Source organism: Grampus griseus (assembly GCF_964374135.1).
Source record: "Grampus griseus genome assembly, chromosome: 13".
NCBI lineage: Eukaryota > Metazoa > Chordata > Mammalia > Artiodactyla > Delphinidae > Grampus > Grampus griseus.
Window position 1 is genome coordinate 19,586,679 of NC_139007.1, and position 16,042 is coordinate 19,602,720.

Consider the following 16,042-nt stretch of genomic DNA (forward strand, 5'->3'; position numbering starts at 1 on the left):
GAAGCCCTCTGGTCTGTTGCTGTAGTTGGTCATGTCACCATGAAAAACTATGCTCCGACTTAGATAATGTCATTTAGCTTTATTTAAAATGAGTGTGGAATGCCCTACTTTGGTGAAGATTCCAGACAATTGTCATGTACATAAACTTTTTATACAAAACATTGATGTTAGCAACGTAAAAGCAGTGTAATTTTGGGGTCAAAAGTTTGCACAAACATTCCCAGATGTCACTGCCAAATGTTATGGTTTGATTTGTTTTTAGTTAATTAATTAATTTATTTTTGGCTGCGTTGGGTCTTTATTGCTACATGCAGGCTTTCTCTAGTTGCAGTGAGAAGGGGCTACTCTTCGTTGTGGTGCACAGGCTTCTCATTGCCGTGGCTTCTCTTGTTGCGGAGCACGGGCTCTAGGTGCACGGGCTTCAGTACTTGTGACACACAGACTCAGTAGTTGTGGCCCACAGGCTTCATTTTTTTTCAAGTCTTCTTTAATTTTTAAATTTTTTAACATCTTTATTGGAGTATAATTGCTTTACAACGGTGTGTTAGTTTCTGCTTTATAACAAAGTGAATCAGCTATACATATACATATATCCCCATATCTCCTCCCTGTTGAGTCTCCCTCCCATCCTCTCTACCCCACCCCTCTAGGTGGTCACAAAGCACTGATCTGATCTCCCTGTGCTATGCGGCTGCTTTGCACTGGCTATCAATTTTACATTTGGTAGTATATATAAAAGTCCATGCCACTCTCTCACTTCGTCCCAGCTTACCCTTCCCCCTCCCCGTGTCCTCAAGTCCATTCTCTACGTCTGCGTCTTTATTCCTGTCCTGCCCCTAGGTCCTTTATAACCTTCTTTTTTTTTTTAGATTCCATATATGTATGTGTTAGCATATGGTATTTGTTTTGCTCTTTCTTACTTCCTCTGTATGACAGACTCTAGGTCCATCCACCTCACTAAAAATAACTCAATTTCGTTTCTTTTTATGGCTAATAGTCCATTGTATATATGTGCCACACCTTCTTTATCCATTCATCTGTCAATGGACACTTAGGTTGTTTCCATCTCTGGGCTATTGTAAATAGAGCTGCAATGAACATTTTGGTACATGACTCTTTTTGAATTATGGTTTTCTCAGGGTATATGCCCAGTAGTGGGATTGCTGGGTCATATGGTAGTTCTATTTTTAGTTTTTTAAGGAACCTCTCTGCTGTTCTCCATAATGGCTGTATCAATTTACATTCCCACCAATGGTGCAAGAGGGTTCCCTTTTCTCCACACCCTCTCTAGCATTTATTGTTTGTAGATTTTTTGATGATGGCCATTCTGACCGTTGTGAGGTGATACCTCATTGTGGTTTTGATTTGCATTTCTCTAAAGATTAGTGATGTTGAGCATCCTTTCATGTGTTTATTGGCAATCTGTACATTTTCTTTGGAGAAATGCGTATTTAGGTCTTCTGCCCATTTTTGGATTGGGTTGTTTTTTTTTTTATATTGAGCTGCACGAGCTGCTTGTAAATTTTGGAGATTAATCCTTTGTCAGTTGCTTCATTTGCGAGTATTTTCTCCCATTCTGAGGTTGTCTTTTCATCTTGTTTATGGTTTCCTTTGCTGTGCAAAAGCTTTTAAGTTTCATTAGGTCCCATTTGTTTATTTTCCTTTTTATTGCCATTTCTCTAGGAGGTGGGTCCAAAAAGATGGCTCACGGGCTTTAGAGTGCAGGCTCAGTAGTTGGTGTGCACAGGCTTAGTTGCTCTGTGGCATGTGGGATCTTCCTGGATCAGGGCTTGAACCTATGTGCCCTGCATTGGCAGTTGGATTCTTAACCAATGCGCCACCAGAGAAGTCCCAAATTATGGTTTAATTTTTAACCAGGGACAGATTTCCTGTATTTCAGGTCACACAGACCCAATTTCATTTTAGAATCTGGCCAGATCCACATCCCATACAAGTTTTTAACTAAATATATATAAAGTGTGAGCAGATGGGGGAAAAAGTACCCTTCAGACTCATTGAATCAGAAGAGTCAATTAAAGTAGAGAATCATTCAAAAAGATCATATGTACCTAAAATATTTTAGTATAAAATATGAAAAGGAGTATTTTTACCAGCCTTTTGATTTTAGGCTAAGGCTTTTATTAAAAATTATTTTTTAAGTAGCCTGCTGATGTTTTGATGCTACTGTATTTATAATTCTTTTAGATTTTTATGACTTCTATTCTTGATTTTTTAAGTTTTCTTACCCATGTACAATCTCAGAAAGTTTTTCCCTGATTACATTTTCTGAAGTCATTTCAAAGTATCCAACTTAGTTTTATTTTATCTAAAAACATGTTCTTTTCTTTTAATAAATTATTTTCCATATTATTTAATTTATTTACATAATTTGAGTACAAATACAATTGATATAAGTAGGTTTAGGATCAAACAACTGACCCTTGGAAAGTGGACACTCCACCCGTTGGGAGCTAGAGAGGTGAAGCATACAAGAGCCTACCTGGAAGGTCCTGAGACTTCCTCATGTTCTGGGAGCACGTCTAGCTGCTAAGCAGGAATGGAGAGCATTTGCGAGACAGTTAAGTGATGATCAGTTGAAAGAGCCTCTGTCATATTTGACTTTTATTGGAGCTACCAAAATACTTGAAGGAATAGCATTTTTACGTGACTTATTCATATTGTCTATTAACATTAATCAAGTTCTTCAGGTATTTGTTATTTCCACACTTAAAAGCACTGGTACAAATTGGTCTAGCAATAGAGGGCATTTTGTGTTTGTGAAATGACTCAGTTCAAATTACTTCATATGCAACTGAAAGATATTTACAAATTCATTTAAATGCTTATTCTATCACAAGAGGGCACTCATGCCCCATTCTTTAAAGCAGTGATGTTGCAGTCATTGATTTGAGAGCAATTATCACTGAAATAAAAGTTAGTCCTACAATTGGAATTTTAAATTCAGTAAACTGTTTATTATCTGGCAGAACTGGGATTGGTGATTCTGTTTATGCAAATACAGAGATTCTTGATATGTTAATATCATAAAATGATGTTCACACATAGAATATAAAAATATGCATACTTGCTATGCTAAAAATATTTCATTTTTTTAATGAGTCTTTCCAAGATCTTCATTATTTTGAAATGTAATTATCATTTTATTATTAAATTATTGAAATGAGGTTTCCAATCATCACACAAGAAATCAACATCATTAAACATCTACTCTTTGTTGTGTTTTTGTTTTTTGGGCAACAGGTGTACTGTATTTTAAAGAATGTATTGAGGGAGTTTGGCTAAGATGACACAGTGGAAAGACTTGAGCTCACCTCCTCTCATGAGCACACCAAAATCCCAACTATTTGCAGAACAACCATCAATGAAAGACATCACAGTATGACAAGTAGGAGGGGCAGGCTTGTGATGTAATCAAGCCCCATATTCCTGGGTGGGCGATCCACACAATGGAGAATAGTTATATTGCAGAGGTTCTCTCACAGGAGTGAAAGCTCTTAGCCCCTCATCAGACTCCCCAGCCTGGGGGTCCTGAACTGGGAAGACAAGCCCCCAGGGCATGTGTATTTGAAGGCCAGCGGGGCTTAATTTTGGGAGTCCCAAAGGACTGGGGGAAGTAGAGACTTCACACTTAAATGGAGCGTGCAAAATCTCACATGTACTGGGACCCAGGGCAAAAGCAGTGATTTGATAGGAGCCTGGGCCAGACCTACCTTTTGGTCTTGGAGAGCCTCCTGGAGAAGTGGAGGGTGGGGGTGGCTGTGGCTCGCCCTGGGGACACTGGTGTCAGTCATACTTGGGAGCTCCTTTTACCACATGGGGTACTGGTTTGGGTGGACGCCATTGTGGGATCCTCCCTCCAGCTCATTAGTGCCAAGACCTGTAGGCTCCAGTGCTGGGATGCCTTAGGCCAAACAACTAACTGTCTGGGTAGACAGCTCCACCCATCAGCAAATAGCCTGCTTAAAGACTTCCTGAGCTTATAGCTGCCTCTAGACACACCTCTAGACATGGCCCTGCCCATCAGAGGGCCATAAGGCTGCTCCACCCACCGGTGAGCAGGCACTGGTCCTGTCCTCCAGGAAGGCTGCAGTAGCATCTAGAGCAGCCTCACCCACCAGGGGGCAGACACAAGATGCAAGAGACCTACGATCCTGCAGCCTGTGGACCCAGCCTGCCTACAGCTGACCTGGCCCTGCCCATTAGCAGGCTAACACAACCTTTGGGACACCTCAGACCCTGTACCCAACTGTGTCAGGAACCACCCCCCCAGCAATCTGAAACGAGCTCTGGGATCCCTGAGCCCTACAGCCAGACTCTAGGACCCAGCTCTGCCTGCCAGTAGTCTGATACTAACCCCAGGACCTGGCTTCACCCACTAGTGGGTGGGCAACAGCCCTGGAGTCTTTTGGACCTGACTTTGCTCATCAGTAAGCCAGCACTATCCCCAAGGCCCCTGGGGGTTCTGCAGTCACCTGCCTCATAACGCAGCCCCCAAAACTAGTAACCAGGAGCTTCAGCACAAGGCAGGACCTTGCAACCAACTGGACTAGGGGCCAACCAAGCCTACCACATCAGCCACATACTCAGCCTGCCACAACAGAGGATCCATGCAGCCCTCATAACAGGAGTCCCTAGAGCATATAGCTTGGGTGATGAGAGGGGAGTGAGCTGCTAGTATGCATAGGATGTCTCCTACAGAAGGCTACTTCTCCAAGGTAAGTGAGAAATATAACTAAATTGAAAAATTCCCTAAGCTGGGAAAGGAAACAGTCAGCCTAATCCAGGAAACACAGAGAGTCCCATACAGGGTGAACCCAAAGTGCAACACTGTAATTAAAATGACAAAATTAAAGATAAAGAGAGAAAATTAAAAGTGGCAAAGGAAAAGCAACAAATAATATACAAGGAAACTCCCATAAGGCTTCAGCTGATTTTTCAGCAGAAACCCTGCAGGCCAGAAGGGAGTGGCATGATATATTTAAAGTGATGAGAGAGAAAATACTGCAACCAAAGATACTCTACCCAGCAAGGCTCTCATTCACATTTGAAAAAGAGATCAAAAGCTTTACAGACAAGCAAAAGCTAAAAGAATTCAGCACCACCAAACCAGCTTTACAACAAAGGTTAAAGGAACTTCTCTAGGCAAAAAGAAAAGGCCATAACTAGAAACAAGAAAATTGTGAAATAAAACTAACACAACATTGTAAATCAACTATACTTCAATTAAAAAAAATTATGAAATGAAAAAGTTCACTGGTAAAGGCAAACATACAGTAAAGGCAGTAAATCATCTACGCACAAAGCTAGTAGGGAGGTTAAAAGGCAAAAGAAGTAAAATCATATCCACAATAAGCCGTTCATAGATACCTGAAACAGATGTAAAATACGACATCAAAAACAGTAATCATGGGACTTCCCTGGTGGCACAGTGGTTAAGAATCTGCCTGCCAATGCAGGGGACACGGGTTCGAGCCCTGATCTGGGAAGATCCCACATGCCACGGAACAACAAGGCCTGTGCACCACAACTACTGAGCCTGTGCTCTAGAGCCCGCGAGCCACAACTACTGAGCCCGCATGCCACAATATTGAAACCTGTGCGCCTAGAGCCCATGCTCTGCAATAAGAGAAACCATCGCAATGAGAAGCCCGCGCACCACAACGAAGAGTAGCCCCCGCTCGCTGCAACTAGAGAAAGCCTGTGTGCAGCAATAAGGATCCAACCCAGACAAAGATAAATAAATAAATTAATTAATTTAAAAAACCAAACAAACAGTAATCATGAAGGGAGGAGAGTACAAATGCAGGGTTTTAAAAATGCATTAGAAATTTGGAGATCAGCAACTTAAAACAATCATATATCATATCTTCATATATCAATCATATATCAATCATATATATCATATATATCATATCTTCTCTATCTATATCTATAAAAACCTCATGCAACAATAAACCAAAACTCTATAATACACACAAAAATGGGAGAAGATATTTGCAAACGAAGCAACTGACAGAGGATTAATCTCCAAAATAAACAAGCAGCTCATGCAGCTCAATATCAAAAAAACAAACAACCCAATCCAAAAATGGGCAGAAGACCTAAACAGACATTTCTCCAAAGAAGATGTGCAGATTGCCAACAAACACATGAAAGGATGCTCAACATCACTAATCTTTAGAGAAATGCAAATCAAAACCACAATGAGGTATCACCTCACAACGGTCAGAATGGCTCTCACCAAAAAATCTACAAACAGTAAATTCTGGGGAAGGTGTGGAGAAAATGGACTGTTGGTGGGAATATACAGCCACTATGGAGAACAGTATGGAGGTTCCTTAAAAAACTAAAAATAGAACTAACATATGACCTAGCAATCCCACTACTGGGCATATACCCTGAGAAAACCATAATTCAGAAAGAGTCATGTACCACAATGTTCACTGCAGCTCTATTTACAATAGCCAGGATATGGAAGCAACCTAAGTGTTCACTGACAGATGAATGGATAAAGAAGGTGTGGTACATATATACAATGGACTATTACTCAGCCATAAAAAGAAATGAAATTGAGTTATTTGTAGTGAGGTGGATGGACCTAGAGTCTGTCATACAGAGTGAAGTAAGTCAGAAAGAGAAAAACAAATACCATATGCTAACACATATATATATGTAATCTAAAAAAAAAATGGTTATGAAGAACCTAGGGGAAGGACAGGAATAAAGATGCAGATGTAGAGAATGGACTTGAGGACATGGGGAGGGGGAAGGGTAAGCTGGGACGAAGTGAGAGACTGGCATGGACTTATATATAGTACCAAATGTAAAATAGCTAGTGGGAGCAGCCGCATAGCACAGGGAGATCAGCTCAGTGCTTTGTGACCACCTAGAGGGGTGGGGTAGGGAGGGTGGGAGGGAGACGCAAGAGGGAGGAGATAAGGGGACATATGTATATGTATAGCTGATTCACTTTGTTATAAAGCAGAAACTAACACACTGTTGTAAAGCAAGTATACTCCAATAAAGATGTTAAAAAAATATACAAAAAGAAAAAGGAATCCAAACTTAACACTAAAGATAATCATCAAATCACAAGAGAACAAAGGAAAAGAAAAAAAAAGGGAACTACTAAAACAACCCCCAAACAATTAACAAAATGGCAATAAGAACATATATATCAGTAATTACCTTACGTGTAAACAGAACATATGTTCCAATCAAAAGATACAGAGTGACTGACTGGGTGCAAAAAGAAGACCTATATATATGTTGCCTACAAGAGACTCTCTTCAGATCTAAAGACACACATAGAATGAAACTGAGGGGATGGAAAAAGGTATTCCATGCAAATGGAAATCAAAAGAAAGCCAGAGTAGCAATACTTATATCAAACAAAATCGACTTTAAAATAAAGGCAAGAGACAAAGTAGTACACTACATAATGATGAAGGGATCAATCCAAGAAGATATAACAATTGTAAATATTTATGCATCCAACATAGGAGACCCTAAATATATATGAGTAATATTAATGTACATAAAAGGAGAAATCAATAGTAACACAAAAATAGTGGGGAACTTTAACACCTCACTTACATCAATGGACAGATTATTCAGACAAAAAATCAATAAGGAAACACTAGCTTAAATGATACATTAGACCAAATGGACTTAATTGACATAGAGCACTATCCAAAAGCAGCCAAATACACATCCCGTTCAAATGCACATGGAAAATTCTCCAGGATAGATCACAGACCAAGAAAACAAGTGTTGGTAAATTTAAGAAAATCGAAATCATATCAAACATCTTTTCTGACCACAATGCTATGAGACTAGAAATAAACTACAAGAAAAAAACTGCAAAAAACACAAACACGTGAAGGCTAAACAATATGTTACTAAACAACCAATGGATGACTGAAGAAATCAAAGAGGAAATAAAAAAATATCTAGAGACAAATAAAAGAACAGGATAACCTAAAACCTATGGGATGTAGTAAAAGTAGTTCTAAAAGGGACGTTTACAGTGATAACAAGCTTACCTCAGGAAACAAGAAGAATCTCAATTATAGAACAACCTTTCACCTAAAAGAACTAGAGAAAGAAGAACAAACAAAACCCAAATTTAGTAGAAGGAAAGAAATCATAAAGATCAGAGCAGAAAGAAATGAATAGAGACTAAAAAAAAAAAAAAAAATAGAGAATATCAATGAAACTAAAAGCTGGTTCTTTGAAAAGATAAACAAATTTGATAAACCTTTAGCCGGACTCTTCAATAAAAAATGGGAGAGGGCCCAAATCAATAAAATCAGAGATAAAAAAGCAGTTACAATCAAAACCACAGAAATACAAAGGATTATATGAGACTACTACCGACAACTGTATGTTGTCTTCTAGACAACCTAGAAGAAATGGACAAATTCTTAAAAAGGTACAATCTCCCAAGACTGAACCAGGAAGAAATAGAAAATATGAACAGACCAATTACAAGTAATGAAATTGAATCAGTAATTTAAAAACTCCCAATAAACAAAGTCCAAGACTAGATGGTTCACAGGTGAATTCTACCAAACATTTAGAGTTAACACCTATCCTTTTGCAACTCCTGCAAAACACTGCAGAGAAAGGAGCACTTTCCAATTCATTCTATGAGGCCAGCATCACCCACCCAGATACCAAAATCAGACAAAGGTATCACACACAAAAAATTACATGCCCCCCCCCAAAAGTTACATGCCAATATCACTGATGAACATAGGTGCAAAAATCCTCAACAAAATACTGGCAAACTGAATGCAACAATACACTAAAAGGATCCTACAACATGATCAAGTGGAATTTATCCCAGGGATGCAAGGATCTTTCAGTATTCACAAAGCAATCAATGTGATACACCACATTAACAAATTGAAGAATAAAAACTATGTGATCATCTCAGTAGATGCAGAAAAAGCTTCTGACAGAATTCAACATTGATTTGTGATAAAAACTCTCCAGAAAGTGGGCATAGAGGGAACATATTTCAACATAATAAAGGCCATATATGACAAACCCACAGCTAGCGTTATACTCAGTGGTGAAAGCTGAAAGCATTTCCTCTAAGATCACGAACAAGACGAGGATACCCACTCTCGCCACTTTTATTCAACATAGTATTGGAAATCCTAGCCACAACAATTAGGCAAGTAAAAGAAATAAAAGGAATCAGAATTGGAAAGGATGAAGTAAAATTGTCACTGCTTGCAAATGACATAATACTCTACATAGAAAATTCTAAAGACGCCACCAGAAAACTACTAGAGCTCATCAATGAATTTTCTAAAGTTGTAGGATACAAAATTAATATATAGAAATCTGTTCCATTTCTATACACTAACAAACTATCAGAAAGAGAAATTAAGGAAACAATCCCATTTACCATCACATCAAAAAGTATAAAATACCTAGGAATAAACCTACCTAAGCAGGTAAAAGACCTGTATTCAGAAACCTATAAGACACCGATGAAAGAAATTGAAGATGACACAAACAGATGGAAAGATATACCATGTCTGTGGGTTGGTAGAATTAATATTGTTAAAATGACCATACCACCAGGAGATTTTATATTTATGTCTAAAATAATTCCTTAACAATAACCTAGATTCAGTTTATGCATCTCTGTTATTGACGCCTGTTGGAGAAAAGTGTTAGAAATAAAAAGAAGGGTAGCAAGTTGTGTTATCTGGGTTTTTTTTGTTTTGTTTTGTTTTTTACCAGCACAATGTTAGGTTATATTATATCAAAAAAGTTTTTAATGGTCCCAAATATATATACTCAACAACTAAGCATACACTCAGGAGAAAAAAAAAAAATCAAAAACAAAATGAAACAAAAAAATTATGACACAAATGACCACATCTAGAATTTCACTCAATCTTTAATCAAGTAGGGACAAATCCCCACTTAAAAAAAAATCTGCAGTGTGAAGGGCAAAGGGAATAGATAAAAAAGAGGAAACTTCATATTCGCCCCTCCCCCAAAGAGGTTTTTCCAAACCTGCTGTAGCTTGACTAAAATGTTCAGAATGTACGATTTTAAAGGCAGGTCTCTTTATACAAAGAAACTGCTGGCATTCTTAACTAGTGAAGAATTAAGGCAGAAAAGCCTATTCTTCTGAGTCTCAAACATGGTCCGAGAAAGCATATTCTGATTGTAGCAACTGACCAGTCAATCCAGAGTTCCACTTTCAAAACCCCTGCCCTGTTGGCTTTTCGTTTCCATTTCCTTCCCTGAGAAAAGGGCAATGTGTGGTCCAAGCTTAGACCTCGAAGGTGTAAGTCTTCCCCCAAATGTATAATTATACCCTCCTCCTGCTCCACTGAATTGGCACTTGATGAGCAGAAGTCAAGTGTGCGAGCTGAGCTGTGTCAGTCATTCACAAGAGGCCACTGCTTTGTTATAGATTTTGTAGTGGGGAGGGGTAGAGAACCAGTTTTCTCAACAGGTACTGATCACAGGCAGTTGCCATTATGACTCAAACTTTGCTTTCTTTGACAAAGGGAGCGTGTCTTCCTTGTCTTCATCCTCATCATCATCCTCATCATCATCAGGATAATCTACCAGACCCAGGAGGCCTCCCTTGGTAGTAATAGCTGCCGTCTGAGATGTATTTTTAGGGATGGATCCAGGAGAGCCTGGAGATCCTGGGGATCCAGGTGAGCCTGGAGAACCAGGCAGATTTGTTGCAGGTGACTGGCTGGAGAGGGTAGTCTTTGTTCCACTAGAAAGGGAAAGCTTGAAACTTGGGCTCTGCCGACCCAGAAAGATTTGTTTTCAGAAGCACCTCCTTTTCCTCACTTTCTTTTAATTTCTTCCTCTCCATGAATTTACTTATTGGATCCATAATGTCATCATCATTCTTAGTTTTGTCAGATGGAGACACGACAGCTTCTCCATCTTCCATGTCATCTTCTTCTGTGTTGAACCACATCTCCTCTTCATCTTCTGTTGTTCTGGCGTCTCTTCGATATCTATGATTCCTCAAAATGGAATGCATACTGTCAAGTTTGGGATTATCTTGCTTTTCTCTTTGTTGTTCAAATCTCAGTTTCAATCCTTTAAATGTTTGTACATAATCTACATCTTCCAATGCTTTCCAGTAAATTTCAATTACATGATCAATTAATGATTTTATATTTTCCACTCTAATAAATTCAAACATTTCTATTATGGCAGAGTTCATCAGATTGTAGCGGGATCCATTGTTGAGAAATGCTTTGACTACTGGTTCAAACAAAAAACTTTTCATTATATAGCGGTTGTAAAACTCATCTTTTAATCCAATAATCTTTCTCTTAAAACGAAGAGCACATAATGCCAAGAAAGCATGCTTCGAGGCCATAAGAACTAACACTCTCCGGAGAATGTCCTTATTAATAATGTAGTTCTTTATGTGGTAGGTATGGTGCTCCACACAAAATGTTAACAATTCCAATACAAGTGCCAACAACTGGGCAGTCTGAAAATCATCTTTGCTAGGTTTGTCTTCTGTTGTATTTGCCAGTAAGGGAGCAGTAAGGACATGCATACAGTGCTTGTAGAAGAAACCCAGAAATTCAGTCTTTTCTGTTTTATTGGCAGTAGCTAACATGTTTTCTGGGTCAACTAATGTTCGAAGGAGGCCCATAAGCTGGACTGCTCCTCCATGTTCAGGGTCTGTATCACAAATCATATGTTCTATAATGAGGTTGATGAGCAAAATATCATCATCATTCTGTTGTGCCTCCTGCATGAGAAACTCTCGTACCATGGATGGATTATATTCAACCAAGTATGATAATATATCAGTAGCAGCACTTCGCACCTGTGTATCATCCATGCCAAGGATGACTTCTAAAGCTGGTAATATACCCATGTTTGACAAAGTCTTGAAAAAAGCATCTCTGTTTTGAGGTTGTAGCGTTTGGGAGAATGCACAAAATTCTTTTAAAAAGTTAACCAATTCCTGTCTTTTTTCCTCATCTGTTGCTTCATGTTAGCTGTGCAAACAAATCTGTCAGAAATTTTTCATCTTCCTGTAACATACCAACAATTTTTACCTTATTGAAAAAGATAAAAGAGTGAAGTGTTGATAACATATTTTCTTCAAAGACTGAAGGAGTAGGTAGAACCATGTCTTGTATATACTGAACTCTGTATGTCTGATGAATTTTTTGTTTCAGCTCAGGATCTGATATGGGAATCACTTCTTTAAACTTGGCTGTTTTAGATAGAAATTCCCTATGTTTTCGTGGTTGTGATAAAGCAGGATCATATTCTAAGCATCCAATGACGTCCATTATACATTCCTCAGAGAACATAACTTCAAAAAGAGCAGTTCGATTCAAGAGGAAGATGCCTTTGATAATTTCATACAAGTGGTGCAGTCCTTCAATATTTTCCAAATCCTCACACACATGAAAAAGCTCTAAGAGCTTTTTAATGTAATCCTCATTTCCCAGTGCTAGTGCAAGTTTTTCACGACGCAGGGGGGAAGGTAAAGATGATGCCACAAGTTCTGCAATTTCCTCAAGGCGACTTAATTCACAAGATGGCAATTCTAAACCTGCCGATGACATATCATCGAAACGCTCCTCTTCAGACTCATCTACAAGGTCCTGAGTGATGTCCACTGATGGGTTCTTTCCTTGAACCTGACATATTTTCTCCCAAATTTCATCACATCCAGCTTTTTCTTGAAAGCTAAGGGCCAAGTCATAATTTTCTGCTTCAGACCACACAATCAAAGTGTCCTGTTGTTTCTGGTATACAGTATTAGGATTTATTTTGGACTCTAAAAGTAGAGAACCGTCGCTCTCGGCCCTGACAAGCAGGGACATGCCCTTCAGCTGCTCCACGTAGCCTGACGACACATGCCCGGTGCCCCGGTCGTCCCACTGCCGGTCCTCGTTGAGTGTGTAAACCTTCACCCGCCGCTGGGTGTTGGTCATCGTGCCGCCCGGGGGCCAGGGCAAAGGCCCCGCCGGAGTCGCCTGGGAAGGGGGTCCAGGGAAGGCGGGAGCCGAGGCGAGAGGACGCCCACGAGCGGAGGGCTCCCCGGCCTCACTGCCGCCGCTGGCCGCCCTGGGGCCGCGCTGCTGCCCTCATGGCCCGCCGCCGGGCCTGAGCTCTGGCCCCCGCCTTTCCTCGCCTCCGGCTCCTCGGCGCTATTGTCCAGGCCCAGCGAACTCAGCCGCCCGAGGGGGCCGCGCAGCGCTTCGCAGCCTCCCGCCCCGCCGCGCTAGGAACTCGCGGCGCCGTTCACTGCCCTGCTCCCGCCTCCGCCATGATCTCTGTGAAGCTGCTTCCCGCGCCGCCTCCTCCTCAGGCCGCCACCGCCATGTTTTCCTTCCTTATGCCTGGCCCTGCCTCCGCAGCCGGAGACTGCGCTCCGCTCCCCTGCTTCAAATGTCCGAAGCCGACCGGCGCCTGGTCCTGCTGCAGCTGCCACCACTACGCGGGAGACTCCGAGAGCCCCCTGGCGCACGAGCGCTTTTGGCTACTGGGAGTCCCTTTCCTTCCGCCGCCGCTGCTGCCGCCTCTTTCGTCGCCTCTTCCGTCTAACTCACAGAGCCAAAGCCGCTGCCATCTTGGTTCGCCCCTCAATAGCGGCGCGCGGGGCCAACCCCGTAGCAGCTTCCGGGGCGGCCCATTGGCCCCACCATTTAAAGAGACAGGAGGGAAGCCGCGAGCCTCGCAGCAACGGAGGCCTCAGACGGAGACCTTGTTATCTGGGTTTTAAACAGACTCTGTTGGGTGGAATTAGGAGACACACCTCTTCACCTTTGAACTATTTACGTAAGCTGAGTTCTTTCTGGGGGAAAAGATGGAAACCCCACCATTCAATAAGGGTTCAGACAGACATTTTGGGCAAATCGAGGGTGAGGACCTCAGTGGAAGTCTTAGACCATTGAGAGCATGACCAAAACCGTGAGAAAGAATCCATTGGAAGACAGGAGGATGTCTGGCAGGTTAGGTCATGCTCAGGAACAGCACTCCATCTTGAAGAGGTTCCAGCAACAATGCAGAGGTCAACCCTTGGTTTGTGCATCCCAGGAGAAAGTGTATGTGTTAATAATTGCAACAAGTTGCTGACTTTAGGACTCAAGCAAGTTTATTGTGGGACACTTTCTCTGAGTGTAATACAGAAAGAATAGTCTCTACATGTTGCACAAGCATCAGTGCCATCTCTTGGGAGCCTGACAACTGACTGATTACCCAGTTTGGAGCACATGTGTTAGGAGAAGAGTTCCATCTCAGAGTGATGCTTCTGAGAGATTTTTGAGGCTTGAAGCTGTGGGGTTTTGGCCTGTTTGTAGTGGCTAGCTATAAATAACGGCAGACCCACTGGCTAGTGAAAACACCCCTGATTCTTCCCGAAAATTCTTGAGGAGAAATGACTTCCTGCAGTTAAGGAGATGAAACATGTAAATTCGAAATTCTTTTTATACTTTTATATGGAAGTTTGCAATCTCACTGGGAGATAGATAAATGATATGATCTCCTTGATAGAGAGAGTATCTGTATCACTTTAAAATATGTTGCTGATCTCAGAACACACACCCTTTGGTGGCCAAGACCCTTTTAAGGCTCTGGTATAGCACAGGAGCAGAAATGTTTGGGTCATAGGATCTTAGAGGAGGTATGATTTACTCCATGGGTGTCCAGCCAGTTGGAGTCAGGCAGTGCCCAGTCCAACCCTGATGCAGAAAGGGATATCTTCACAAAGACTTTGTTGAACCAATGTGATAATATCCTCTAAGTTGTTTCCCAGTTAAGCCCCCCCACCTCATATTCTTGGAAACCTAACAAAGGGGAAGCAGGAGAGATTGTGCTGTTATTTGCAGGGTTTTTGTCTTATTTTTTAATGTTATAAATAGGCTATTGTGAGAAAACATTCTAAATTATCTAGATTTTCTATATTAGAGAGAGGATACACTTCATCTTTCCTAATCAACGTGATCATTTATAGGGAAGGGTCTATATAACCAGCCCCAGCAAGGACACCTTCAGACTCTAGCAGATGGATTCTAAACTAATTAGTTGGGAATGAAAACATCTATAGCAAATGCATTATGTAAATACAGGCCATTTAAGATTACCTTGTCTTGAAGAGATAAAATTAGATACTTAGCAGAGAAGGGGGAGGTTGGGAGCAGATTAGAGGTTCATTTAGATTATATTTTGTTATTAGTTCTCCTTATCATTAACATCTGGCCTCTGTAGCTATAAATTATAAATATTCCACAGGTATTAGATCAAGTTTTCAATTGATTTTAGAAGACTGATTTATATATGGCCACAGAGCAGGTAGCATCTGAGGCAGAATATGATTATAAACTGAATGGAGTTAATATTTGGGGGAAAATGTATAATTAGTTGAAGGTCCCTGCAGATTCACCAGTGTATTTCTATATTTTTCTTTGAAGTTCATTTGAAAATAAAATCTATGATGAGCTTACTTGACCAGTTTTGAACACTTTCATTTTACTACATTAAAAAGAGAGTATTTGCAATGGTTTTGTAATGCGCTGATGAGGCTGAACTGTTTCCCTAGGTATTTCCGGTTAGGGTAAGCCACAGGAGAGATTCTTGCTCAAGACTGGTAGGGTGGAAGTGAAGCAGTAACCATTTGGTAGCTCACAGACATTGCTGCTTATCCTCTGGTTCACATTGTTGAAACCAAGTGCTCCACCTTCCCCCAGGTCTTCTTTCAGTTTCTCTGACTCTTGGGCAAGGTGTGTGTTTAGTTCTGCAACCAAGAGCCCCAGCTTCTGTAGGATACCCCTGTCACCAACACCAGAGGCAGCAAGAAGAAACCTGGGTGTCAGTCCCTCTTTGTGGGAATCCAGCTCAGGCTGGTGAGTTCCAGTTCCGTCTTGTTCATCCCTACTCTATGTCCATCTTCCCTTCCTGACTACCCTGGGGACTTCAAGCTCCTTCATCAGAGTTGGAGACCCCAACCTTATGGTGCCACAGCTTCCACAATCCCTGTATC

The 16,042-nt window shown here is 40.9% G+C and overlaps 1 protein-coding gene across 1 annotated transcript; it reads right to left on the reverse strand.

Annotated features, from left to right (window-relative positions):
• Positions 1–10,533: 10,533 nt before the first annotated feature.
• LOC309831757 (serine/threonine-protein phosphatase 4 regulatory subunit 3A-like) lies at positions 10,534–12,995 on the reverse strand (the record flags this gene model as incomplete). Its single annotated transcript, XM_082669095.1, is given in 3 exon segments — positions 10,534–10,824; positions 10,826–12,038; positions 12,040–12,995. Coding segments are annotated over 3 exon segments (2,460 nt in total).
• Between the last annotated feature and the right edge of the window lie 3,047 nt (positions 12,996–16,042).